Source organism: Varanus komodoensis, unplaced genomic scaffold (genome assembly GCF_004798865.1).
Source record: "Varanus komodoensis strain SLA01 unplaced genomic scaffold, ASM479886v1 scaffold82, whole genome shotgun sequence".
Classification (NCBI taxonomy): domain Eukaryota; kingdom Metazoa; phylum Chordata; class Lepidosauria; order Squamata; family Varanidae; genus Varanus; species Varanus komodoensis.
Genome location: NW_025336508.1, coordinates 431,842 through 459,195, shown reverse-complemented (window position 1 = coordinate 459,195; position 27,354 = coordinate 431,842). Strand labels below are relative to the sequence as shown.

Here is a 27,354-nt window from a genome sequence, read left to right as displayed (position 1 = left end):
ACCAACCCACAGGGAGAGCGGAAGGGACCCGAGTGGGGGATGGACCCGCCCCAGGCAGAGACCTTTCCCGGGGCCCCGTCCCGACCGGGCCTGGGCTGTGTTAGGACACTGCTGGGGCCCGGCCTCGGCTGCCCGGGCTCTGCTCTGCATCGGGGCAGCCCCGAGGCCCAGACCCCGACCATGTGCCCCACGCTTGCCCGGAGCGGAGCCCTGTGCGAGCTTTGCTGTGCTGCGCATGTGACCAGGAGAGGGCTGCCCGTGGGGCGGCCTCTGTTCTGGAGGGCTTGTGGGATTCCCCTCGGCCGGGCCGGGCCGGGCCAGCAAAGCGCTCCGACAGCCCTCCCAGCTTGGCCCTCGGGGGGGGGGGGGGGCCGCCCGGGAGGCCCCAGCTGCCCATCTGACGTGCCTCTCGAGGCCGGTGCTGCGGACGAGCTCCGTCGTTCTGCCTCACACAGCGCGGCCATCCCCGGATTCTGCGCCGACCCGGCCCTCTTCGCCATGGAGAAAGCCAACGGCCACGAAGTCTGGGCGTAGCAAGGTGGCGCCCGCTCCCCGATGGGGCACTTCGAGGGCACAGACCTGCGCAGCCCCGACGGACTGGAGGAGGGCCGCATTCTCGCCGCTCGGCCAGGCCAGGCCCCGGAGCAAGACGGGCGGTGCGGGGCGGGTGGGTCCTGACAGTCATACCAGGGGGCTCAGGCCTGGTGCGCACATGCACGCCTCGTGGGTGTGTGAGGAGCGTCCCACGAGTCCCACCAGCCAGCCCTGACTGCCCTTGGGGCTTTCGAGGCCCCCAAGAGCCGGAGGCGGCTGTGGGGAACGGCACCCCGTCCGTTTCTGGCACTGCCCGCTGCGAGCTGCCGGGAGCCAGAGGGGCCGCGGCTTCAGATGGGAGCCTGGAGCACGGCTGCAAAACCCCGAGTGGCGCTCGGAGGGCTGGGAGGAGGCGCTCCGGTGCGTGCAGAGGCGTGTGGGGAGCTGCGCTGGACACGGGGGGCCAGGAGGGGCCACGGGAACCTGTTTGCCCTTCCCCACGAAACCCGTTCATTAATTTATACCAAGGCTTTGTACAAAAATAAAGGGTTCTGATAAGATTTGAGACAAATATTAAATAAATATTTCAATTTGTGTGTCCTTGGCCTAGCTCAGAGCTCATCCTTGGGGTTGATGCCAAGCTCACGGGGTCCGAGGCGCTCCTCATCCAAGGCCGCGATGACTTCATCTGCTTGGATTCGCTCCTGAGGGGGGGAAGAAAGGAAATTGGGAAGCATTCTGGCTTGGGGGCGGGGGGGCGGGGATGAGGGTCCCTCTTCCAGGCACTCCTTCTGTGTGGCGAAGTACTTATTAATTGACCGGAAATCACAGGAGCATGCCTCAACAATTTGGGCAGAGAAGGTCCCACAGCTCCTGGCATTCCCCTGTGATGGCCATGCAGCTTTCTGAAGAGCTCTGTGTGACTCAAAAGCTTGCATATGCTTTCAGCCATTAGACTTGGTCCAATCACGGGTACAGCTACCTTGCCAGTTCTTCAAAGGAGAACACCGTTCTGGACGCCGTCCTGCTAATCCCCCAAAGACCCACGAGGTGGCGCTGGTGCCCCAGCTCAAGCCCCCCCCCCCCCCCCCCCCACCAGCTGCAAACCCAGCTGCAAACCGCAGCTGGGTCGCCTCACACTATCCCGCCTTTGAGGGAGGTTTTGCAGGCCGAGAGCAGCCCCCGGAATCGCAGGGTTCGAGCTATTCCAGACGAGAGGAGGGACCGGGCCATGGGACTGATAGGAACCCGGGCCTTTGCAACAGGCCGGTGCACACACTCTTCCCAGAAAGGGGAATCCGTTAGCGTCCCCAGTTGAACTGCAGCTGAAGGGCTTTTAAAAAGTCTCTCTTCTGAGAGCTTTACCACAGACTGTCATTTTAGGAAATGCCAGTAATTAATCCCAAGTCAAAACTCTTCCAGAGCAGGTCCAATGTCAGGACAAGACGAGCAAAAACATGGCCATAATACAGCTGCCAAAAGCCTGACCCTGCCAGAGCAGCTCTGGACGCAAGACGCGATTCCTGTCCTGACCGGGCGCCCATGCTGCCAAAAACCCCAGGGACTTTGCTCCTGCCTGCGCTTGGGGTAGGGGATGGGGCACACCTGCGTGTTTTGCCAAGAGAAGCAAGGTGTGTGCGTCCCTCGTTGGAGCCTTGGGGAAATGACCTCCCGGGAGTGAAACAAAATCGAGGCACGGGGAGGCACAGCCCCCCCCCCCAGACCCCGGGGCATCGGTGGCAGGAGGCCAGGGAAAACACTCACCAGCTCCCGGTACAGCGGGTTCAGAGTGAACCACAGGGCGACGGCGCAGCGCTGGCCTTTCGTGACCGCCTTCACGCCGTGCGGATTCTCCCCACCGGACGAAAAGCTGATCATCCGCCCGCATTTGGGCTTGACCGACGCCTGGGAACGGCGAGGCGAGAGAGGCGGGGGTGAGAGGCGAGGAGGCGTCCCGTGCAGCACCCAGATCCCTCCGGGGGGGCCGCTCCGCCACGGGGCCGACTAGCGGGGCTCTGGACACTGGGTCTCTCCGGAGGAGCAGAATGGAGTGGGCCGCCCAGAGAGCCCCAGGGCGACGGGGCGGCAGAGAAGCGAGGTGAAGGGGCAGGAGGGCACCCCTCGCACGGACACGCACCCACGTGGGCGGCTCATCGGCTGGCCTTTGGAGGCACCCCAGGATCTTCCATCGCCCTCACGGCGAGCAGCCGAGTCAGCCTCCGGGCCGGATCGCCTCGTCTCCGCCAAGCCCTCCGTGCCGGCAGGCCTCCCCGCGAGCTCTCGCGGCAGCCCATCCCGGCGTTGAACTGGGCGCCATGCACAGGGGCTGCCCCAGGGTGTCTGTGGGGGGGTGCGGCCCCAGGGTCAAGGGGCCCGCCTCACTGCTCTTCTCCCAGCAGTTTGCCTGCGGCACTTGCATGACCCCCTTTCAGAGCCCTGCCATTTCAGGAGGCAAATTCCATAAGGGAAGCTCCCACTTGTGGGGCAAAGCGCTCCCCCCAGGCCGTCTGAAATTGCCCAGAAGCTGCTGCATTTCAGGAGCACAGAAAGGGGAGAAAACCACCCCCTCCATCGTCTCTGCACAGTCCCCCCCCCCCCCGGACCGGGGAGCATCTTTCTAAACGAAGAAATTGCCGCGGCGCATCCCCTTTGGGCCCAGGTGGAGCCCCTGCTCCCAGGCCCACGGCAAAGGCGCCCTCGCCCCGTCTCGCCAGGGCAGCGGAGGCCGGGCTGCCCACCCTGCACAGGCCACGCTCCACGTTCCTGCACTCAGTCTCCCGCGGCCGCTCACAAAATCTACCGCCCAGCAGATTCCGCCCAAAAGGGCTTCACGGATTCTCTGAGCAGCGGTTCGACACAGCGCGACCTCCCACAGTGGCCGCCCTCCACAGATGAGGGATGCAGCTCCCATCATTCCCAGCCGGCACGGCCATTGCTGGAGGGCGCCAGCTTGCCCAAGGAGGGTCTGGCTGTTATTTGCCAGCACGGCCAGCAGGGGGCAGGACAAGGCTGCAGGATCTCCAGCGTCCGCTTGGAATGCTATTCCTAGCGAGACTACTTGGGCCAGTGGGAAACTTTCAGCCCCATGTGCCCCTCTGCAAGCTGGACCAAGGAGCTCCGGCAGCCTCTCCAGGGAGCTGGGCCACATCCCTAAAAGGAGCATGCCGGCGATCCCTGCAGGGAAGCCTCAGCCCGCTGGGATGCACATGCCAGCACTTCTGACCGGGAGCCGAGAGAATCCCATCCGGCCTGCCATCCCAGGGCATCTCTGCAGAACCGAGCAAAGCCGCACTCCCGGTGGCTCTTCGCTGCATGTTGCAAGCAAGTTCGTGGATTTAAAAATGTGCAAGAAGCATCTGCATGCTAGGGACATGTACACTGAATGCACGTATCAGGGAAATGCATGCAGAACCCTTGCATGGCCTGTGGGCGGGGGATGCATGCATTTAAAAAAGCGCACCCAAAATGTGTGTATCAGGAGAGACCTGCACAAAATTATAAATTTTCAGTTGGGCATTTAAAGATGGAAATGGTAAATTGCAGTTGTAACTGGGCAGGGTGAATGTGGGGGTCCAGCGGGTGGCATGAGAGCCTGGGCCCCCAGGTGGGGGTGCGGAAGGGGAGCCACAATGCACATCGAGCAACTTTCTGCACGGGTTGGTGGCTCACAGAAGGAAAGCGGGCCGCTCACCGTGACCGTCTTGGCATCCATCTCGGTGAAGATGAATTCTCCGCCTTCGAAGTCGCTGTTCATGTACAGGAGAGCACTTCAGGAGGGAGGAAACAGGGGTGGTTAGGGGAAGACCCGCCCGAGTGGTGTCATCCTGCCCAGGCCGGTGCTGGCGAAGCGGCCCTGGGTGCCCAGCGCTGCTCCGAACGCTGCAAGAGTGATCTTGGTCCTTGGACGGAGGAAGCCCCCGTTCGGACCGTGTGGCTTCCGTGGGCTGATGGCCCGCTTCTCGGACCTGCGTCAGTGATAGGCGGACTTGCCCGGTCTTACGGGGCTCTTGCACCCATGGCTCTGAAGGCAGGAGGGATTCACCTGCCAGCATCCCCTGGTTGGGCCGATTCGTGGCCCGCAAGCTCCTTGGCAACGGGAACCACCCCCAGTGGCAGGCAAACCTTCTTTGAGGCCAGGGGCTGATTTAAAGGGCTCCCCCGGCACCTGGCTCAGCGGCGTCACCTCACAGCCTTTCCTCTCTGCATTCCGGTGAGTTTTATGTTTCTAGGATATTGGCAGGTGCTGAATCAGCAAAAACCGTGCCGAGTTCCTTGCTACCACTATGAGATACTCCCAAAATACTCAGACGGGATGATTGGTTTTGAGTCTCATCCTGTGGAATGTAAAGATGCATTAAGAGAACATGGCTTGGGTTTCCGAGACTGAATTATTGGCTCTTTAGGGCTGATGGACTCAAAATAAACAACTAAAACTTGCAGCGATTTCCAAGAACATGCAGCCAGACACTGAATGCTCTAAAGCTCTACCTAAATTATCATGATCTGATCATTAGCAGCATTCCTGATGTGCGGGAGGGGCAGGGGGGGCGGCAGCTGCCTGGAGAATGCTAAGGTTCCCCAAGTCATGACCTAGGAGCTTAGCCCGAGAGCCTTCATCGTTTGCTCAGAAAGAAACTAATTCCTCATGTGAGGTCAGGGAAGAGTTCTCCTTGGATGCAAAATCTCACCCCATATATGCAGGCTTTTGCTCAAGCGCGGCATCAGGGGACTTTGGGGACCCCGTCGTTCGCCCCGTGTCACGTGGCCTGCCTTGAGTGGATGTCACGTGGCGCTCACTCGGCCTCGCCGACGGCGGGTACCAAGATGGCCACTGCGGAGCCTCCCAGAGCAGAGCGACGGACGCGACGGCTTCCAGGACTCTTGCTGGGGGGGGGGGGGGGGCCGGCGCAGCCGCCAAGTGGGTGGGGGGTCCTCGTGTTGCTTAACCCTTGTGCCAGAGCTCGCAATGCATCCATTTGCTAGCAGTGAGAGCGACGGATGTGCCGAGGCCGGAAGTGCAGCTCCCCTGAGCTCACCTGATTCCTCACCTCGCTTCCGACCCGACACCTGAAGGAGGCTGAGTGGAGGTTTCTTCACGGGCAGCCACTTGTACAACGGCCCAAGGTTTGCGTGCTTTTCCACACACACAGCTGGGAGGGAACGTGCCTTCAGTGCAGCCAGCACTATTGTGCAAAGTGTGTGAAGCCGCCGTGCTTTTCACGTGCCGTTTGGCACACCAACCAGCCACCCGTGCACAGAACGGAGCCCAGAAGCACCCGGTGCGGTGGCACAAGCGCGAGCCGGGCCGAGCCGAGCCGTGGAGGGCTTCGGAGGCTGCCTGCAGCGGCTGGCGCCAGCACGGACTTGGGGGGCTGAACTGAGGAATCCTGATGCATTTCCCCCACGGGTCAGATCCTGACCCGTTCCTGGCAAAAGGTCCAAGCTGCAACATGTCGGCACTTCGGGCATTCCTGGCATTTTGGCTCCCCCCCCACCTTCAGCCTTGCTCTTCGCCCTCCCCACTGGAATGCCGCCCCGGAGAGCCCCCCTCCCCACAACTGGACTGGGCCCTTGGGCGGCAGGAGGCATCCTGCCCTCTTCTGCAGGGCTCTTCCAAACCGTCTTTGTGCAAAGAAGGAAACACGAGAGCACGAGATGCTCCAGCCCCAGACCATTTCTCCCTGTTCTCCCGTCCACTGAAGCCCCTTGACCGGGCGGCTGGTCGAAGGCGCTGGGCAGAAGTTGTGGCCGTAGCAGCACAGCGCCTTGCTGGCCTGTCTCTGGGGCTGCCCCGCTGTCCTCGGCACCCCCTCCCGCAGGCAGATGTGGACTGAAGGGGGACCTGCCCTCCAAAGGGGCCGCTGCAAGAGCTGCTCAGAGGCTCGGACTGGAGACGAGACGGCCTGCAGCTCAGCGGCCCTCCGCCCTCCGGCCAGGGCCCGACCCACCTGTAATCCCGGAAGGTGTAGGCGGGGGGCTGCTTCCAGCACTCGTTGGCCTCGGGGTCCAGGAGGCAGTTGTCGGCGTGGATGGGGTGGCTCAGGTCATTCCTGCGCTCCTGGTGGCCTGGGAGGGGGCAGAGGGCAAGCTCAGCCGGGCGAGGGGCCCCCTGGCAGAGCACAGCAGACTGAAGGACCCTCGCGGCAGCTTACGGGCCAGTGCACGCCCGAGGCGGGGGCTTCTCTGGGCCTGGAGCGGATGCAGCCTGGGGGCTGAGGGGGCGTGGGAGCAAGGGGGCGCCTATTTGTGGGGCTCATGCCCCCCCCGAGCTTCCTGGTGCCCCCTTTTTTCATGATTGCGGCAAACAATCGGGGGGCGACAGAGTGGGGGCCCCGCCATGGTCGTGGGGGCCAGAGGACCCCGAGGGAGGCAGCCAGGATCCCTGCGCCCTCCAGCCTCACCTGACAGTGCCGTCCGGCAGACTAGGTGCGTGTACGAGAAGTAGAGGGTGGAGTTGAGCCGGAAGTAGGAGGCCACGATCCGGCGGGCCTTCTCGCTCACGTCGTAGAAGAGGCGGGCGCCCTTCAGGGGCACGCGGCCCTCGTAGCCGAACTGCGGGCAAGCCTCGGGGTTACTGCCGTGCCGGCCCCATGGCGAGCTGGCCCCACCCCCACCCCTCCGGGAGACCCTGCACCTGCCCACAGCGTTGGGTGCGGGGCCCCTTCCTCTGCCCCCGAGGCCAAGCCGGCCAGCGAGGGCCACGCAGCTCACAGCCAGGAGGGGCCCCGGGGGGCAGCAGGAAGGGCTCGGGAGACCCCACGGTCTGCAGGAGAAGCGGGGGCGAAAAGCGACTTCTAGGCATGCGAGGGGGTGTCACGGAGGAGGGCCGTGAGTTGTTCTTCTTCTTCTTTTTTTTTTTTAATTTATATCCTGCCTTTTTCCGACAAAGGGCTCAAGGCAGCTCACATCATTCTCCTCCTCCATCTCATCCCCACAACAACAACCCTGTGAGGTAGGCCGGGCCGAGAGTCTGTGACTGGCCCAAAGCCGCCCAGTTGGCTCCATGGCTGAGCGGGGACTCGAACCCGGATCATCTGAGTCCCAGTCCCATGCTATAACCACTACACCACACTGTTCTTCCTCACAGCGGAGGGCAGGATGCGTCCCAAGGAGCAAAGCTCAAGGAAATGGGCTTCCAGCGTGGCGTCCTACCACTTCCTGATGGTTAGGACCCCCTCGGATATGGGATGTGTTCCTGAGGGGGTGGTGGAGGCCCCCTCAGTGAGGGTGTTCAAGGAAAGACTAGACAGCCACATGTTGGGGGTTACTTGGGGTCAGACTAGATGGCCCAGGAGGCCCCTTCCGACTCGCTTTTTCTCTGTGCTTTGGTGTCTCTAAGCACTGAGAGGCCCGGGGCATGTCCAGGAGGGCCTGGAGGAAAAGCAGAGAACTGGGGGCAGGGGGCAGCCCCCCGCTGGGCCGGAAGCAGCTGGCCTGAGCCATGGGCAACGAGAGAGGCTCTCGCGCGTCCCCCCACGTGCACCGGCATTGTGGCCATGAAGGGCCACTCGTCATGGTGGGCAGCCACAGGCCCCCCCGTTCTGGGGTCAGCGGTCTCTCCATGCCAGCGGTCAGGAGCGTGGGCAGGGGGCTGCCGTTGCAGGCTCCCCCTCGGGACACAGGAAGTGGACCCGGCCCACCCCGTGGCCGACCGGGGCTTCTCCGCCCTCTGCCGGCGGGCTCCTTGAGCTGGGCCACCTGTGGCCCTGCTGGGCAGGCCTCTCCTCCCGCCCGCCAGCCCGTGGCGCAGCGCCACTGGTCGGGGTGCAGGCAGTCCGTGGGGCGCGGGCAGCTCGACGGCGCACCTTCAGGGCCTTGAGGACGGTGGCCCCCTCGAACCTCTCGTTGGGCGTGTGAGGCGACGTCTTCCCCCGGTACCCGTCTCCGGCCAGCACGATGCCCTGCGAGAGAGGGAGCACGGTCAGGGCGGACTCGGCCCTAGAGAGGGGGTGCTCTGGGCCCCCCCCCTGCACGCCGAGCCCGCACGGTGCCCCCCTGGCCAGAGCTGAGGCAGGGGCTCCAGCCGGGCTGCGTGAAGGCGCATTTCTGCCTCGGCTCGTGGAGGAGCCAGCGAGGGAAATACAGGGCAATTTTGTCTAATAAAAGCTAGCTTTTAAAAAGCAGGCTTCCAGTATAGGGGCTTGTTTGCTCAGCTTCTGACAGGGGCAAGCTGGGGGAGGCTGCCCCCCCCCCCGCCCTGCCTTGAAGAAATTCCAGTTGCTGGGATGAAAAACTGGTGACGTGTTTAGAGAAATGGGGAGGGTTGAGGTGCCCAGGTGGGAGCCAAGGAAGGTGTCGGGGGGGGGGGGGTTGGGATGCCAGGCCCGGGGGAAGGCAACCCCCCCCCCCCCCTGGTGGTTTGGCCCCCCCCCTCCCCCCCCCCCGGTGGCTGGAAATGTGACCCTCTGCATTTGGATCCACATGTATGGGGTGGGGGGGGAAGGGTGCGCATTTTCCTGCAGGTATTTTGCGGAAAGATTGGCAAACCGAGGCAGGAACGAGGCAGGACGAAGTGGAAAGCTGTTCCGCGCTGACCAGGCCTCGGCCGGCCGGAGGCAGAGCGGAGGGCACCCCACGGCCACATTGGCATCCCGGCTGGCCAAGCTGCGGGACCACATTCCTCCGAATCTGCCCGTGCCGGGAGCTCCCGGACGAGCCGGGCCGGCGTGGCAGGTGCAGGACGTCTGCCTGGAAGGAGGCGCCCCTCGCCACTACCCCTGCTGGCCGATCCGCGACCGAGTGGCGGAAGCGCCTGAACATGGAGATGCTCCGCTCTGCCTGCTTGCGTGCCAAGGGGGTCACCTCGTGTGTCGGCTGCAGCGGGGCAGTAAGCCCCCTTGGGGCACCTGAGCAGGAGCCCACGCCTTGGGGAATGCTGCAAGCGGGGCCGGATCGCGACCCAGCGGGCTCCCGGGCTCCCCTTCCCAGGGCAGAAGGAGGCAGGGAGAGGGCGGCACAGGCGTGGACGGGGTGGGTGTCCGAGGAGGGCAGCCCTTCCCCCCGAGGAAGGCAGATCCTGGCTGCGCCCCAGGGGTCTTCACGGCGCCAGAGGACCCTGGGTGGCTTCCGCTCCTAGAAGGGAGCGCCGCTACCCTCTGGAATTAGGGCAGTGGCCACTGCACCCCTGGGCCACCCGGGGCCCCGCTACTCACGCTGGCCACGTGCTGCAGCTCCCGGCACTCCTCCTCCGAGATCACGTTGTCCAGCAGCACCCGCTGCGACCCGTTCAGCTGCTCCGAGTTGTAGACGAACTGCACGTCGCCGAAGAGCAGGGGGCCGCCTGGGGGCAGGGGGGAGAGTGTCTTTCAGGGGGCCCTCCTGGCAGGCAGCGCCCCACGAGACCGGCGGGGGGCAGCCCCCACCTCGCGGTGCCCCTGGACCAGAAGCCAGGCAGGACGTGGGCCCCTGGGCGACTCGCCCCCTGCGGGCGGCACCCCCAAGGCCCCCCAACGCCTTTAGACAGGGAGAGAGGAGCTTAATTAATTTTGTTGCTGTTTATTGTTGACTGGCCATCTGTGCATATTTAACAGGTTTTGGGTATCGATCAGTGTCTTTAAGAGCGATGCCAAATTTATTATGTTGTACCATTATTAAGAACTACCAGAAGTACAGGCAGGATTTCGAAGAGGGAGAGGAACTAGAGATCAAATTGCCAACGTTTGCTGGATCATGGAGAAAGCTAGGGAGTTCCAGAAAAACATCTATTTCTGCTTCATTGACTACGCTAAAGCCTTTGATTGTGTGGATCACAACAAATTGTGGCAAGTTTTTAAAGAGATGGGAGTACCAGACCATCTTATTTGTCTCTTGAGAAACCTATATGCGAGTCAAGAAGCAACAGGGAGAACTGGACACGGAACCACTGACTGGTTCAAAATTGAGAAAGGAGTTTGGCAAGGCTGTATACCGTTGCCCTGCCTATTTAACTTATATGCAGAGCACATCATGAGAAAGGCGGGCCCAGATGAATCACCAGTTGGAATTAAGATTGCTGGGAGAAATATCAACAACCTCAGATGTGCAGACGATACCACTCTCATGGCAGAAAGTGAAGAGGAACTAAAGAGCCTCTTGATGCGGGTGAAGGAGGAGAGCGCAAAAGTTGGCTTGAAACTCAACATTAAGAAAACTAAGATCATGGCATCCGGTCCTCTCACTTCCTGGCTAATAGATGGGGAAGAAATGGAGGTCGCGACAGATTCTATTTTCCTGCGCTCCAAGATCACCGCAGACAGGGACTGCAGCCAAGAAATTAAAAGATGCTTGCTCCTTGGGAGGAAAGCTATGGCAAATCTAGACTGCATACTAAAAAGCAGAGACATCACACCACCAACAAAAGTGCATCTAGTCAAGGCGATGGTTTTCCCAGTTGCAATGTATGGCTGTGAAAGCTGGACCATAAGGAGGGCTGAGCGCCGAAGAATTGAGGCCTTTGAATTGTGGTGCTGGAGGAGACTCCTGCGAGTCTCTTGGACCACAAGCCGATCCAACCGGTCAGTCCTAGAGATCAACCCTGACTGCTCTTTAGAAGGCCTGATCCTGAAGATGAACCTCAAATGCTTTGGCCACCTGAGGAGGAGGGAGGACTCCCTGGAGAAGAGCCTGATGCTGGGAACGATTGAGGGCAAAAGAATGAGGGGACGGCAGAGGATGAGGAGGCTGGATGGGGTCACTGGGCCAGTGGGTGTGAGCTTGGGTGGACTCCGGGGATGGTAGAGGACAGGAAGGCCTGGAGGAATGTTGTCCATGGGGTCGCGATGGGTCGGACACGACTTCGTGACTAAAAACAACAACTGTTATCAAGTTGGGTTCTTATCCCGTGTTCATTGCAAGCCGTTCAGAGAGCCTGTGGCTACTTGTGGACAGTTTCAGTAACGAACGAACGAACTTGCTCATGGGTCTGAGCCGTTTTAGGCTGTGTGTGATCGGCTTCTCCAGGGCGAGGGGCCTTCCTGGAAAATGCACGCAGGCGCGTTCTCAGCACTCCGGAGGAAGAGCTTGCACTCAGCACGTGCAGGATGGATGCAGGCAGCCCTCTTCCCAGGGGGGTCAGGACAGCGGGCCCGCTCAGGGGCTCACTGCAATGGCAGAGCATTCAAGCACCCCTCCTCGGGGCGAAACGGCATGGCCCGGGAAAACCTGTTCCAGTTAATTCTGCGGACTGGGACTGGATGGACCGCTGGGCACCCGTTTCTGCAGCGTCTGAGGGCACCCTCTTGTGCTTGGCCTGGCCCTGCAGAGCTGGCTGAGCCTGGATCGAGCCCCTCCCAGAGCGGCTGCAGGATGTAGGGGGGGGGCGCTGCGGATCAGCAACCGACCTTCTTCCACCCCCGATGCCGCGGGCAGTGGCGGCCCCGGGGGCAGAAGAGGGACGCTGCTGGCCGTTGGCCAGTGCCTACAAGCACGGGGAGCGCCCACCCGGACTTGGACTTGAAACCAGGGGAAGAGCACATGAAAATGCATCAGCGAGGGAACTGGGCAGAAAGGGGCATGCAGGTAGGTAAGGTGGCCTGCAAAGACGCGTGTCTCGGAAAAGCAGGTACCAAAATGCACTTCTTAGGATATGAGGAGAAATGCACACCAAACTGCATGGGAATTTTTGCGCAGGCTTTTAAGAGAGTCATAAACTGATATGGAAACAGGGCTGCCCAACCTTCACGTTGGAAGAAGGAGAGCGACGCTGAACTTGCCCTTCCTTTGTCCAGGAGCGCTGCAGATTCCGAAAGGATGCCACGGATCCGACCCGCCAACGAATGGGCCATTTCACCCGCCAGAAGCCCCCGCTCCCCAGTTCGTCTAGCGAGTTCCCACCGGGACCGCAACCCTGTGCGAGACCCGCTGGGGTCCGATCGCTCACCACTGGCGGCAGGGAAGGGTGTGGGCGGCTGGCTCCCCGGGACGAGATGCCCACACCCTGCTTTTCTTACATCACAGCTTAGCCGGGTTGATGTTGCCCATTTTCTGGGCTGCTAAGCCATCCTGCAAATGGCTTCCAGCTGAGCAGGAGTCCTCCTTGGGACGGCTCAGCAGCCGCTGAGAGGCGACGGCGTCTCTTTCCAGCCCAGGCAGTGAACTCGTGCCCCTTTCTGAGCAGCAGAAGGAGCTCTCAGAAAATTCACGTGGGACCTGCAGTGAGCCAAGCTCCTTCGGTACAGATGGTCTTGCCGATAACCGGTTAGCCTCCAGTCGCTGCAGATAATAATAGGGCCTGTGTGTAGAGAGGGGCCAGCCCTGTGTTTCTCTGACCGCTTGTGGGAATCCGGAGGCTGCACTGGCATTCGCTGTCGCTTGGGTGGGAATGCCGTGTCTCATCTCGCGCACCGGCCTGTGCCGCACGCAACAGTGTGGGAAGGAGGCATCTGCCTGCTTGGCTCCAGGCCGGCTTGGGGCCTCCGTGCGATTCCCAGGATGTGGAGAGGAGCCGTTTCTTTGCGCTGGACAGCTTGACAGCAGCGGCAACACCTCCCACCCAAACCAAAATGCATTTGCCAAGCGAAGACAAAACACAGGCCCTTGGACACGCGGCCTCATGCGCTGGAACGGCGCAGCACGAAGCGAACCAGATGGAAGAAGGGGGAACGGCTCTCAGTCGTGCAAAATGCATTCACGCCCGCACCACTGCAAGGATCCTCTTTCCAGGGACTGGAGGGGGTTGTCTGCGCGTGCGGGGAGGGGAGGGGGAAACAGAGGAAGGACCTGCCTCAACGGCAGCTCTGCGGAACATTTCCGTTGAAGCAGGGTTGGCATCCGCAGCACAATTTCTGCCTGAGGCAGCTTAAAACCCCCCACCCGCTGCTGCAGGTTTGCTCTGCGAAGAGATCTGTGCCCTTCCCTCAGTCTCCCCTCAGTCTTCTCTTCCTGAGGCCAAACACAGCCAGTTCTTCATTCTGTCATCACAGGGCTTTGCCTCCAGTCCCCGGATCATCCTTCCTGCCCTCCTCTGAACTTTTTCCAGTCCTCTGCATCTTTCTTTGACTGTGGTGCCCAGAACTAGACACAGGACTCCAGATGAGGCTTCACCAGTGCTGAGTAAAGGGGAAGTGGTACTTTGCAAGATCCTTCAAGGAAACAGAAGAGAGTAGCAAAAGGGGAAAACAGGAAACCTCCATCAGACGTTCCAACAAATCAAAGGGAAGCTCCAGCCGAGATGAGGAACGTGGAAAGACAAATGGGGAACTCACGCTCTGACCAGGAGCAAAATAAAGAGAAGGTGGAGACGAGCTGGATGGAAGGATAACATCCCTCTTTGAAGCGGAATCCTATGCAAAAGAGCCACATAATTACAAAGCCACGGGACAGCTGCTCAGAAAGTGCTTGCAAAGGAACGAGCACCTGGAGCAGGTAGGAGACTAACAAAAAAATGCCAAGCTGCAGAAAGTGAACCTAACAAAAATATTCTAACAAAAATATATCAGTAAATATGGAAAACAAAACAATGCCCACAGACTGGGGACTCTCAGCATATATTCCATTCCCCAAGAAAGGAGATGCAAAAGAGTGCGGCAACCACGGGAGAACTGCGTGGATCTCACACGAAGCTCTCAGCAAAGTGGTGCATCGCAACAAGCAACGCTGGGCTGCATGAAATGAGAAATGCCGGGCATCCCACCTGGATCCTGCAAAGAACGAGGTACCAGGGAGCGTGTGCCAAACAGACGTTGCCCACTGGAACGCACCCAAGGATTCCCGAAGAAGATCAGTCTGCGCTTTAGAGACGACAGCAAAATCTTGGACTGTGTGAATCATGGGAAGCTACCGAGGGTCCTGAAAGAAACGGGCGTTCCCTGTGCACGATTGTTCTGGTGTGTAACCTGCAGAAGGCGACAGTCAGGACGGACTCGGAAGAACCGGAATGGTTTCCCCTGCGCAAAGGTGTCTGACAAGACCGTTTTTTATCTCCCTATACAAACTGCATGTGGAAAAGATCATCATTATTCCCATCATTATTACATTACATTATTATAATGATTTCCGCCATCAGGAAAGATGGATTGGGATCACAGGAAGGAATGAAACTTGGCCAAAGGCACGTCAGACTATCTGCCGAAGACAGGCAGATAATCCCATTTTGCCGAAGGAAAGCAGCAAGGACTTGAGGAAAGTGAAAGAAGGAAGTGCAAAGGCACGGCTGCTGCAGAACATCGAGAAAGCAAAAATCACGTCCACAGAAGAATTACAGAACTTTACTGTTATTAATGAGGAAATCAAGATTGTGAAAGATTTCACGTACCTTGGCTCAGTTATCAATTCAAAGGGAGGCTGCAAGAAGATTGAGACTTGGAAGGGCAACAGGGAGGGAACTAGGGAAAAATCGCTGCCGTAAGGACGTTTCCCAAGAGAGCAAGGTCAAGGCCGCCCACGCCACTGCATTCCCAGTCGCAATGCCTGGGTGTGAAGGCTGGACAGTCGGGAAACCAGTGGGAAGCAAACGGAGTGTGTTCGAAATGAGGTGCGGGAGGAGAGCACGGTGAATGGGTGGGACTGGCGGAAAGAGGAACATGGGGGTCCTGGATCAGATCGAGCCCTGCAAACAGAAATGGCAAACCGGAGGCTGTCCTGCTCTGGGCAGGAGAAGGCGAGGCTCCCTGGAGGAGACCCTTACGCCGGGGAAAAAGGAAGGCAGAGGAGGAACGGAGGGGCTGCCTATGGGGAGCGCAGAGTCCTTAAAGGAAGCCACAGCCTCGAACTTGGGGCGGCTGAATGCAGCAGCCCTGGTGGGCCAAGTTTCTTGGAAGTGATTATTCTCCCGGGGGGGGGGGGCACATTCTGCAGAGCAGGTATCAGCAACCCGCCTGCCGACGGCATCCTACCTTCCCTCGGCTCGCGGTCCGGCTTCGGCAGGGCCCTTTTCTCAGGCGGCCCCCCTGAGCAATCTGCTTGCTCACTTGCGACCTCTGAGGGGAACCTGTGGAGCAGAAGTCCAGATAAACTCTGTGCGTGTTTATGTGTGTTGCCTCTCACCCCAGGGGCTTCTCTGCAATGGAATGTGGCCCACGGGGTGGAGAAGGCCCCTGTGCGGCCCCCAGCGGTGGGCTTGAGGGCCTCTTGCCAGGGTGGGGCAGTGAGAACTGCCCCGGGGCAAGCCCTGCGCCCTGCAGCCCCGCCTCGGGCCCCGCAGCTCCCTGGGCAGTCGCTGGGGCTTCGGTCCGCGGTCCAGCCCTCGCCGCCCACGGGGGCGATCCCGCTCAACCCTCTGTCGAGGCAGAAAGGCGGGGAGTGGTCCTGCAGGGGCTCTGACCCGGCCTCGAGCTCAAGGCACCCTGGCCAAGTCGCCCCCAGTTTGCCTGGGCCCGGCGGGACACGAGTCCGTGCTGCGCGAGGGGGCATTTTGCACGTGCTTCAGGCACGCGGGGGGGGGGGGGCAGGGCTGGCTACCTACCTCTGCCCGTCCTGGCGGTCCCCAGAGACACTCCAGTACGTCTGTAATCAGAAGCAGAGGCAACGCCTTAGCACACGAGGGGAAGAGCCCCTCCACCCGCGCCCCGTGCGACTCGAGAGCCGTGCTCTCCGGGCTGCCCTTTGGGCGTTGCCTGCAGCTCAGGGGGGCCTGGCGCCCCCCGCCTGGCTTGGAGCGGCCGGCCTGGCTGGCCCCTCCTGGCTCAGAGGGCCGACGGCATCGCTGGCGTGACGCAAGCAGCAACTGGGCATCCGTCCGTGGCCACCGTCCGGCACATGCAGCCTGTGTTTGGTGTTTGGCTCTCCACTATGGCTGGGTTCACACAACACCCCTCAACCCGGGTCTCCCCAGCCTGGGGCAGCATATGGGCTGAGCCCCCTTGTAGGTGAAAGAACCCACGGCGACCCATCCTGGATCCCCCTGCCTCTCCCACTCCAGACCCCTTTCTCTCCTTGCCCCCCCAGACCCCCCCCCCACAATCTGTTGGTTCAGCGGCATGTCATCAGGGGACAACTCTGCACAGACACCCCGGGGGTCCCTGCTCAGCACTCTTCCAGAGCGTCCCATAACATTGGTGTCCCTCTTCTTGCATTGGGAAAGACCACTGGGGGGGGGGGGGGGCTGCTGCTTCGAGGAATCTGGGCCCCTGGGGTGGGGGGTCCCACATCTCCTCCGACGCTGAGCTCTTCCAGCAAAAGGTGAGGGGAAGGAGGCGCGCATCAGCCCATGGCCGGCAGGCAGTGACTGAGGCAGCGGGCAGGGGCTGCGGAGAGCCTGGAGGGGGGGATGCTGGGGGCCGGATCTGCCCCTTCAAGCCCATCGTTCTCCACTCTTGAATCAGAAGCGTCCCTCTTGAAGGCTCTGCCCCATTATTGCTGCCTGTTCAGTGTTCCAGCCACGTTTGCGGCCAGCGGTTGCTCCACAGCCTTTCACGAGTCAGTTCCCGTTCCGCTGTGTGTGCACACGTAGGGGTGGGGGATATAGTGCCTTCCTTTTCTCTCCCCTTCCTTAATTTGTTTATTTTTAAATGCTCTTTCCCACTACATGAACAAAAGCAAAACTGAGAAAAAATGGGCACTGTAAGCACCTGCCTTATGGAGATCAGGCGCAGAGTCATTGGAGTCCGGTCAAGGAGCTATCCTCCACTCGCTGACCCGGAAGCAAAACAGGGCAGAATTTACAGAGACGAAACTGCTAATTGCGGGGGCCGGGGAGCTTAGCTGAGTGGAAACGGGCGAGGAGGCATGATCAAAGGCCTCGGGCAGGGCGAAGGCAGCGCCACACCTGGGCAGGCCAGGTGAGCCTCAGGTGGGAGCTGCCATTTAAATCTTGCTCCCAGCTGATTTTGGGCTGGCAGGGATTCAACAGGATGGGAAGGGCTCCGGCAAGAAACAGCCGCAGCCGTCTGAAGGCTCAGTCCCGTCCAGGTTTAGAGAGAGGAGGCTTGCAGCTCCGAGCACGTGGGCCTTTTTCTGCCGGAAAGTGCACACGATTGCACCGAGAGCGCTAGCTTAGCGTGAAGCGAGCGCAAAAGATTTTAGACCACTTCTTTTTAAGGATTAGACCTCGTGGAGCAGAGGCCTGCTGACAGGTGTCCTGGCTCCGTGGAATGTGTGTGAGAACACACACGGTTCTTTTGCATTCCTCCCGACAGCCGAGGCGCTCCGGGTGGTTAACCGAAGTGAAAATGAAGCCAATCTTCACCATCTGCATGTATGGGGAGCGGGACGTCTCCTCCGCTCAGCTTTCCTTTGGCTCGGGGCGGGGGGCAGACGGGGAATTTTGGGAGAGTGTCGCAGTTGCTCGGCTGTTGCGAAGCAGCTGCTGCGGTGGCTGCGGTCAGGCATGGAGCCTGCTTCTCCGGGGCACGAAGGACGAGGCAGAGGGCAGGCCGGCGCTGCAAGCCACGAGCCCTCTCGCGCGCTCCAGCACCGATGCCCCTGCGCTTTGCGCCTGGCCGGCCTCGCCGCTCAAAAAGGAACACGCTGAATAATTTTGAGAAATATGGAATCCTCCTTGTTCGGCTGACCTGATGGAGCACCGCCCTGGGCAAGGGCCTCCCCCGGGCCTCAGGGTGGGGCGCAAAGCTGCGCCCCAAAGAGCATGCAAGGCCGAGCGGGACAGCCCGCGGGGTGGGTGGCACTGTGGGAATCGGTGCCCGGTCCTCCTTGGCTCCGGCTCTCGCGCTGCATCCGCACAGACGGAGGTTCTTACCGGCTCCGTGTACAGGAAGCCCAGCCCGGCGGCCCCCGTCTGCAGCAGGTGCGCCTCCAGCTTGTGTCGCTGCACGAACATCACGGCCTCCTGAAAGGACAGAAAGGGGGTCCGGTGCTGGTCCCGGGAAGGGGCTCCTCGGGCTGCCCCAGCGCCTCCCTCCAGCTTGCGCCGAGCGCCTGCAGAACACTCCTCTGGGAGTCCATGGGTGCAGCCACCAGAGGGCGATCAAGCACCGCACGGAACCGTTTCATGCATGGATTGGGCCCTTGGGTTTCTGGCGTTCACACAAACAACCCGAGGTTGGGTGCTGGGTGTGGCCACGCCTTGGTCCCGGAGGCCACGAAGCAGGTCCAGGAGGGCAAATGGAGGCGGCACCCGCAGCCGTTTCTGTGGTTTGCGGGACGTCCGGATCGGGAGTCTGGGATCCAGACCCGGTGCGCACGGAAGGAGGCTATCGGACCCAGGCACAGCCCATGTGGGAAGGGGCTGCGGGCCAGGGCCCTCAAAGCAAGCGCGCTCAGCACAGGCTGCAGCCCGGCCACGGATCCCAGGCCTCCTGGGGCGCCGGAGACATTTGACGAAGGGGAAGCCGCAGACGAAGGGGAAGGAAGGGGAAGCGAGCAGTGCGTGGTTGCGGCAGATCCGGGAGCTTGGACGGAAGCAGGGCCCGCGTGGCTGGGCTGAAGGGGCGCTGGACCCAGCGGCGTCATGATGCAGCCCTCCTGGGAGGCACTTCCAGGCAGAAGGAGCCGCAAGGGGGCACGGGCGGCTCCTGCGGGGGGAGGAAGCCTTGGCATGGCGCCTCCATCCCTGGGGTGCTCGGGGACCTCCAGGTCTTCAGTGCGTTTGCACAGGGCAAGCTCCCTGCATCCATGTGGCTTGGGAAGGCACCTGTGCACAGGGCCTCTTGCGCGCAGGTGTGGCGGCACCATCCACATGCCGCGGATGGCTGAGGAACACACACACACAGAGGAACGGAGCCACAACCATGGACACTTTGCATGCGAGATGCCTACCTCCCTGGGTCTGATGCTGCGAAGGTCCACAGAGCCGCCCAGGAGGCTTTCGTAGTGGCTCTCGTTATCCAGGACATCCGCATCATCCGGGTGGAACAGAAGGTATGACCTGGCGCACTCCAGCGCCTTGGCATAATCGCCAACTGAAGGAGCGAAAAAGAACAGGTTCCGCGGGTCTGCTGTGAGGTTCTCCCGCTCCCCTGCCCTCGGAGATCGCCAGGAAAGGGAATCTGAAGCCACCGGGAGAGACGAATGGAGCAAACTGGCCCCTCTGGGGCGGGAGAGAATTTTGCGTGGAGCTGGATCGGCACTGCCTGGGCTACGGCGCGGATCAGAACGCTCTCCAGCCTCGCGGTGCAGCATGGTCTGCATTGTCCAGCTCAGCTCAGGTGTTGCACAGAAACGGCCTATCTCAGAAACACTGTGTACAGAAAGGCTTATACTGGGGGGGACTGTATACAAAACAAATGTGCTTTTTGGCTCCCTTTTTTAAAATCAGGGGCTGATGGAGCAAGAGGGTTGGGGACTCAGCGCACAAGACGCCGAAGAAGCTGCTTCGTCCATCTCTGATCTCCGCCAAGAGGACGGCAGCTCAGATCTAAGGACGCCTCCTCAGTGCTCCTGGTCACAGCCCAGAGGTTTAAGGACTGCGTGGGAGCAAGACCTAGGGCAGCGGTGGCAAACCTGTGGCATGCGGGCCACAGCCAGCACGCAGGGCCCTCTCTGTCGGCACATGAGCCGTGTCGCCCCAGCCGCCGAGCACTGGATAACAGCGCACAAGGGGCCATGCGCGCGGTTGGGAAGGAGGAGTGGCGCCAGGTGATGGCCTCACGAGCCACGACACATTAGCCGCCACTCGTCCGAGCTTTCGCATGGCCAGTCAGCGCGCTGCCAAGGACATAAATACATTTGCTTGGACTGGCTGTGAGGTGTTTTTCCTAAACTAAAACCTCAGTGTTCGGGTTTCCTTGCAGTGTTGGCACTTTGCCATAAATTAGTGGGTTATGAGTCGCAGTTTGGGCACTTGGGCTCTCAAAGGCTCGCCATCACTGCCCCAGGCTATGCACACATGATAAAACTCGGGCAAAACTGGGCCAAGGACCTGGCCCGCCCACCCACTGCAACAGATCTCGGCACATCCTGGAGGGAGCTCCGTCCAGGTGCTCCGAGTGTGGCATTTCACACCAGGGAAGCGTGCAAGAACCACCAGAAGCGAGCGGGCCGGCACGCGCCTTGCACAGTCTGGATCCATCGTGGAGGGGGGGGGCGGTGGAGCATGCATGTGCCGCGACGGAAGCACTCGGGTGCTGCTGCACGTCCAAAGGTTCTGTGGAGCGATGCCGATTTCCCCTCCTCGGAGGACTTTTTCTTGCAGGGAAAAGGGCAGCGGCAAACCAGGGGCCTTACAAGGTTGGCCGGCCGTGCCGTGAGCTGGCCTGCCTCCCCTTCCTCCCAGCCAGATCCGGGCGGAAGGCTTGCGGCTGGCCGGCTGGGCTGCCTTCGCCTTGGAGCAGCCGGCCGCTGGGGCAACGCAGCTCGCCCACAGCCTGCTCCCTCCCCAACTGAAGGCGTCAGCGCTGCCTCCGAGGGTCTCCTGTCACTTATGGGGCTTCTCGACTGTGCTCCATCTGTATGGTCTGGCTATGAGGTGACGTCCGCCCCACCGTCTCGGTTTGCGCGCTAGGGTGCCCCACCGAGCCCGCTGCGGCCTGTTCTCAGGGACGGCCTGGCCCCTCGCCCGGCTTGCTGGCCTCGGCCAGTCGATCGAGAATCGACCCCATTGCTTCTCCCACCTCCGGATCGGGATGGAAGTCAAAGGCTTTGGAAGGGTGCGCTATCGGAGCAGCAGCCCCAGTCCCTACAGGGCCATCACCCGGAGCCCCCAGGAAACGCCACGAACGGGGCAGAACCATCGCACAGCTCAGAAGCGCGTCCCCCAGAAGGACCTGACCCCCGAGTGTCGCATTCATCTTCACTGGGGGGAGACGCAAGCCCAGCCGTCCAGGCCGCCCTCCCCGAGCTCCTCTCCCCACCAGCTGCTGCACTGGACTGCCCTCCGTCCGCCCCCGCCCTGCCAGACAGCCCCCCCCCCCCCGGTGCAGGAGGCGAAGGGTTCCTCGCTCACACGCAGAGCCGCCCCTTCGACGCGCACGTGGGGGGAGCCTGGGCACGCCTTGGCACGGCTTCTCCCCTCCTCGTGGCAAGAGCCGTTCACCGCCGCTTCTGCCAGCAGAATCGCTTGCACACGCCGTGGCCCGGGCAGAGGGCTCAGTCCCGAAAGCGCTAGCGGAGGGAGAGGCTCCAGGGAAGAAATGCCGGGGGCGCCAGGGGAGCTGCTGACAGCTCAGCCCCAGCAAAATCCCACAGGCTCCAGCTGCTCCCGTCCACCCACGGCCTGCCCACGGCCTGAGCTGCTTTCCCAGGCTGGTCTCCGCGTCGGGTGGATGCGGGAACCTTCAGGCCAAAGGAACGTGCTTTAAACATCCGAGGTCCACTTTCAACAGCCTCCAAAGAGGGGCACGTAGAATTCCCCACTCGCTTTGGGCACCATAAAATGTGTTCTCCAAAACTGGGGCAAGTTTGTCCTACGGGCTTTCAGCCGCATCTTTCCTGCCATTGTGATTTTATTTTTTTAAACCAATGTTTTAGGTAAACCCCGCTGATAGCGAATGAAGCATCTATTATAATTGATTTTGGGAGACAATCCTATGCCCCTCCAGACAGAAAAACCGCCCACGATGCCGAGCACGTGCAGTCAGCACGGTAGAGGCAGGACAATCCTTCCTGTCTAAATGCGAAGAAGGCCGTGCCCTTGACGCAGCTTTGCTCTTCCCCATCTGCTCAGAGGCTCTTTATTTTTATGTTTAAATGTGGCAGCGGTGATTCCGAAAAGTGCAGAGAAGAAGCGTTACCTCTGTAGTAGGCGAATTGCAGGAAGTCGTAGTGCAGCGGCAGGAAGTTGTCGATGGGCGAGAGCCGGCCGGGCCGCGTCGCCAGCTCCCGCACGCACTCGTGCTGGCACACCAGGACCTGCAGGTAGTGCTCTGCGGGGGAAGCACAGGACAGGCGCCACCAGGTGAGCATCGCGAGGCGGGACCCTGCACGCGGGTGTTCCCGGTGGCGGAATAAATGGCACCAATAATTCTACCGTACGGAGAACGAGCTTCGCGAAGGAAGTAGCTGCTCTTTGCAGGTGTTCCGTAAAGAGCTGCTGCGAGGTCCGTTTATGGGATGGGATGCAAAGAGAAAAGGGGCGGAGGGAGAAAGGGGGATAGACCTATCGGGACTACCTGTGCCAGGGGAGGCTGAGAATCTACCTGTGGGGTTCCCAGCGTGGCCTCTTTCGGCACCCACCGGGCTCCCTGCCTTTCCTGCCGTGAGAACCTGTGGGGCTTGGCTCCGACCCAGACGAGGGGGGTGCCGTCGCTGGGAGGCCACGACAAGCCATCCTCAAATGGGGGGAAAGACGAGTCGGGGGCGGGGCCAGGATCTCGGGGGCTGGGGGGGAGCTGCCATATGCAGCGGGGGGGCCCTCCAAGCAGTTGACTGGCTGAGAGACGCCTCCGAGATGGCGTGCAGCTGGTCTGAACTGGTGCAGCTGGTCTGAACTGGGGGGCGCCAGGCATCTCCTAGGACTCTGGCCTCCGCCGGCAGCCCTGGGCACTCAGACACTCTTTGGTAGCCACGGTCTGCCTGGCCTCCCATGTGAAGCGCGATCGACTGGCCACACCGGTAGGAAAAGGGGGGCGGTTCGTCTCAGGCACGGGGGCTTGCAACAGTCCCCCCCCAGTGACGGAGTCCTTGGGCATCCTCAGCAAGTTGGTTTTCTTTTCGTTCCCTCGTTGGACTTCAAGGGCGCAGGCGCTTTGTGGCCCGAAAGCGACGTCTCAGCCTGAAGAGGCCCCCCCATGTCTGAGGCTGGCCGTTTCCTGGACGGAAAGATGGCTTGGAAAAGGCAGCAGAGCCTGGGGGTGGGAGGGGGCCCTCCCTCCCAGCATCCCCACTCAGCCCAGTGCAGGGTTGATGGGACCTGTAGGCCCAAGCACCTGGAGCACTGCCGGTTGTCCACTCCAGTCTACAACTGTGAAGCCATCACGATAACCATGGATCTTCCACATCCAGGGGCAGTCTACCTGGAGAGGGTGCCTGCGCTCCCGCGCTCTTCCTGCCCTGAAGAGATGTGTGCAGGTGATGCACGACGGGCCTGAACGTGGGCATGGTCTGGGGCTCCGAAGGGGGAGAGCAAGACCGGGAGAGACGGAGAGGATTCCGGGAGCCGGGCCCCACTGCCTCCAGGAGGGCGCAAACAGCGCGTCCACGGATGTGCTCAGCGGGCAGTGGGCTTTCCTCAGAGGGGGCTGCTTTCTGTCCTCAGATGCCTTCCTCGGCTGGAGAGAAGCAATTAGGGCTTCGGACAGATTGTTACTTTCACCCAGCTGGGACACGCTCTGCTGAGATGCTGAGCAGCTGCTTTCACGGAGGGCCCAAGAGGGAATTAGATAAAGTGCCGCGTCTGCTGGCGTTCAAGGTCAGCGATCAGTCATGAATCAGCAAGAGAGGCGGGGAGGCGGAGGCGCGCGGCTGAGCGGGGCCGCCCCTCGGAGCGCCAAGCCTCCTCGCCTCGGCCTGGCGGGCAGCTCCCTTCGCAAGCCCCTCTGCCTCCGATCGCTGTCACGCCGGACCGCCCCGTCATCCCCGAGCACAGCGACCCATGCGGGGCAGGGTGCTTCCGTGCAGCCGAAGCCTCCCCGCTCACGGTGCAGAGCTGGGCTTGTGCTTCTCGGGGATCCGCCGCAGTCGACACCTCAGGGGAAGCAAGCGGCCCGCCTGGACGGAGGCAGAAGAGCGACGGCGGGGGCCTTGCCTCCCCCACTCCCGGCAGGCACCCCGGCTAAACGAGGGCTTTCCGGACGAGATGGGAAGGCTTCCGGGCAGGCCGTGCCACCCGCAGGCTCCCCTGCCAAGGTCAGCGCTGCCATCCCAGCGGCAGGCCCTCCGTCGCTCTCGCTCGCCTCTTCCCTCCAGATGGTCTGAGTGCTCGGGGTGCAAATGCAGGCTTGAAAGCGCAAACGTGGGAGCCCCTGCTCGCTAATCCCAAGGCCTTCGTTCCAGGGCTGCAAGGTCATGAACGGTCTCCCAGCATCAGGCATGTGCTCTGCGCAATTCTTCTTTTTTCTCGGGGGAAGATTGGTAGAGCGGGCCCTGGACGCAAAATCGACTTTTCCAGATGGTCCGAAAAACACTGCGTCACACAGAGAGGCTTCTGTAGAACTCGGCTGAATCGCTAACCGAGATTGTGGCCGGGGGCCTTCATCGTAAGCAGGGGGAAAGGATTCCTTCCAGCCTGTTCCACTCTTCCTTAGTTCCAGCTCACCCAGGAGCGGTCCTAAAAGGATTCTGGAACTGCGGCTCCCATCGTTGGCATGCACGGTCGGGGTCGGGGCCCTTCTCCTCCGGCCTTCTGCAGGCCCCCCCCTCTCGCAGGAGGGCCTCGGGGGGGGGGGGGGCCTGACGTAGTGGAGCGGACAAGCACGGCTGCATTTCTGCAGGACCGTGGATGACCACGGCCCCTGCTGCACTGCAGTGAGACACCCACCAGCTTCCGAATGCCGTCACACGTGCGCCCCCACCGGGGAAGCCTTCGCGCTCCCTCTCCTTCCTCCCCGGCAGCACTCCACCACTTGCCAAGGGAAAGGGCAGGTGGGAAGGGAAGGCGTGTCACCTGTGGCCCCGTGGTCCAGCCAAATGGCCACCGGCGGCAGGGCAGCTGAGTCTCTACCTGAAGGCGGGGTGCAAGTATCGCCACGAAGAACCCCTGGCTGCCTGGGCCCACCGTGGAAGTGCCCCTCTGAGCCCTCCCCGCCTGCGTGCTCCGGGACAGCCGCCATCCAGCCCCCGAGGCCCTGGCTGGAGGGACTAAGAGAGGGACAGGAGGAGATGTGCGGTGGGCCCCCGGGCCCCCAGGCAGCCGTGGGAGGGCCCTCTGCTGCCAGCCTCAGCAGCGCCAGTGCCATCGCCAGGCCTGGCCCCGCAGCACCAGCCGCTCCCACTTCTCTGGACAGCGAGTGCCGAGCTCCAGGCATCGCACAGCGGGGGCGAGAAGCCTCTGCCCCCGCCCTGTGGCCAAACAGGCTCCACTTTACTGCCCACGTCCTGGAGCGGAAACCGTGGGGCCGCGGCCATTCGCACGGGCTGCCCGGGGCGCCGGGAAGGCCCCAGGGGCAGCCCACGGACTCCGAGCGGGCCCCCACCTAGGCCGGCTGGGCTGGGCAGGGCTGGGGAGCCCCCCTCCCCAGAGGGCTTACCTGCCACCGCCTCGAAGAGGCTGGCCTTGTAGTCCAGGTACTCGTATTCCGCAAACCTCTGCGGCGCCTCGCACAAGACGCGGCACTCCAGGTCGGCGACGCCGTACTCACGCAGCGCCCGCTCCAGCAAGTCGATGGCCTGGTGGAACGCCTCCTGGTCGTAGAGCCGGACCCCAGCGAGGTAGTCCTCCTGCAAGGCCGAAGGTGGGTCAGACACGGGCGGCTGCCCGGGGGTCCCCAGAGCCCGCCACGGGGAGCCCCCAGGGCCGGCAAGGGCGCGCGGCACCCGGGCGCGCAGAGCGTTCAGTCCTGGGCGGCCGGGACGCAACCCCTCCTCACAGACACAGGAAGAGCTGTGCTGGATCGGGCCCAAAGCCACTTTCCACCGTGGGAAGCCCCCACGGAGGTCCCGAGCGCAACGGTGACCTCCCAGCCGTGGTCGCCAGCACTGGCAGGAAGAGGACTGCTCCCTCTGAGCTACAACGAGGAGCCGGCAGGGGGGGTCACCTTCCATGGATCAGGACATCTTGTGGCAGTGAGACCGCTTATGGGGGGAACCCCCTCCCCCAGAGAGGCTCCCTTGGTGCTTATGGTGTGCTCTTTTTGGTGCCAGGTATGCAATTTTTTCGGAAAATATGTCCAGGTGTTTTAGACCTTCAGTTTTAAAAATTATGTGAATACACTTTTGGATTGTGCATGGCTGCTGGATTTATCTTGGTTACTCTTTTGGTTTTCTTGTGCTCTCAGCAAATGTTTTCCTAGGTTCTGGTAGTTACAGTGTGAGGTTTAGTCCTGCAAACCACTGAGAAAACTTTGACTAATGGGGCAGCATAGAGAATTAAAAAACCAATAAACAAACCAAGAAAACCCCTCGAAAACCCACCACGGCAGCAATTGCCACTGGCCTCACACTCGGCACCGCTTTGCTACCACAAAATAATTTGTGCTGCTGCTTGTGTCAAAAAGATGCTGCCCAGGAGGAAAACCGTGCATCACAAATGCATTAAAACCAACTAAAAACCGGAGCAAAACCCGGCAAGGATCCGCAAGTGCTCCGGTACAAGAAGCTGGGCTACTGGGCCACCAAAACGTGCAGGGGAATAAAATTGTCCACCTGGTGCCCGGGAGTCTGCACGGAAGGCGGCGGGCAAGAGTGCTGGGGAGGGCATTCCTCGGCTCGGATGGGCCGCCTCCCCAGCGGCCTCCCCCCAGAGCCAAAGCAGGGGCTGCCAGAGGAGGGCCTGGGAAGGGGGGCTGGGAATCCCCATGGAAAATCTCCCGGGGACCCTTTTCCAGGCTGTGTGGGGCCGAGGCCAAAGGAGGCAGCTGGGAAAGAAAGAAAGGAGACACACCAGCTTTCAGGAAGGGGCAGGAGTGCCAGCGAGCCATCGGCGTCTGGGGGAAGGGGGGTGGCCTCCCGGAGAGTCCTGGCCTCCCCAGGGCCGGCTCTGGTCGTGGGACTGAGCTGGCCCCCCGGGCATCCCGCCAGGCGTGGCCCACGCGGGGTCCAGCCCGGCCGGCTGCGCCCCCGGCAGGCGTTACCATGTGTGGCCTGGCCTCTCGGTCCACCAGATCCGCCTTCCCCGCCATCGTCCGGTAATTCTCGATGTCCTGCTGGACCTCCATGTGCTCCGGGTTGGCGACGAAGAAGGTGTGGGCAGCTTCCGCGGCCTTGTCCAGCTGGTTTAACTGGGAAGGGAGAGGGGGAGGAGTAGGTGGTCAGGGGCCTCTGCTTCGTTGCCAATCCCACCCAGATCACAGCAACCTTTACGGAAGAGCCGTGACGATGGCTGCTCAGGTAGTCCAAGGGCCCGACGGTCGCGGGGACCCATGGAACCGAGTGCAAGACTTCAGACAAGAAGGGCTGCAAAGCCGTTTTGCGAAG

At 61.6% G+C, this 27,354-nt stretch overlaps 1 protein-coding gene across 1 annotated transcript; it reads right to left on the bottom strand.

The window, feature by feature from the left end:
• Positions 1-1,094: 1,094 nt before the first annotated feature.
• Positions 1,095-27,144, bottom strand: P3H2 (prolyl 3-hydroxylase 2). The gene is made up of 14 exons (XM_044456207.1): positions 27,012-27,144; positions 25,470-25,659; positions 22,077-22,208; positions 19,165-19,307; positions 18,146-18,235; positions 15,914-15,954; positions 15,345-15,439; positions 9,687-9,814; positions 8,340-8,435; positions 6,936-7,086; positions 6,483-6,600; positions 4,226-4,301; positions 2,299-2,439; positions 1,095-1,238 (listed from the first exon to the last, which is right to left on the bottom strand). Exons 1-14 carry the CDS (start codon positions 27,093-27,095, stop codon positions 1,146-1,148), a joined length of 1,578 nt encoding a protein of 525 aa, XP_044312142.1. The 5' UTR covers positions 27,096-27,144; the 3' UTR covers positions 1,095-1,145.
• Positions 27,145-27,354: the final 210 nt, after the last annotated feature.

Bases quoted from the DNA above. Each gene is read 5' to 3' on its own strand.
- P3H2 (XM_044456207.1), bottom strand. From the start codon at position 27,095: ATGGAGGTCCAGCAGGACATCGAGAATTACCGGACGATGGCGGGGAAG. The intron at 15,955-18,145 runs GTAAGAACCTCC...TTCTGATTACAG, and splicing joins GCTTCCTGTACACGGAGCCG to ACGTACTGGAGTGTCTCTGG. The intron at 6,601-6,935 runs GTGAGGCTGGAG...GCCCCCTCCCAG, and splicing joins CTGCCGGACGGCACTGTCAG to GCCACCAGGAGCGCAGGAAT.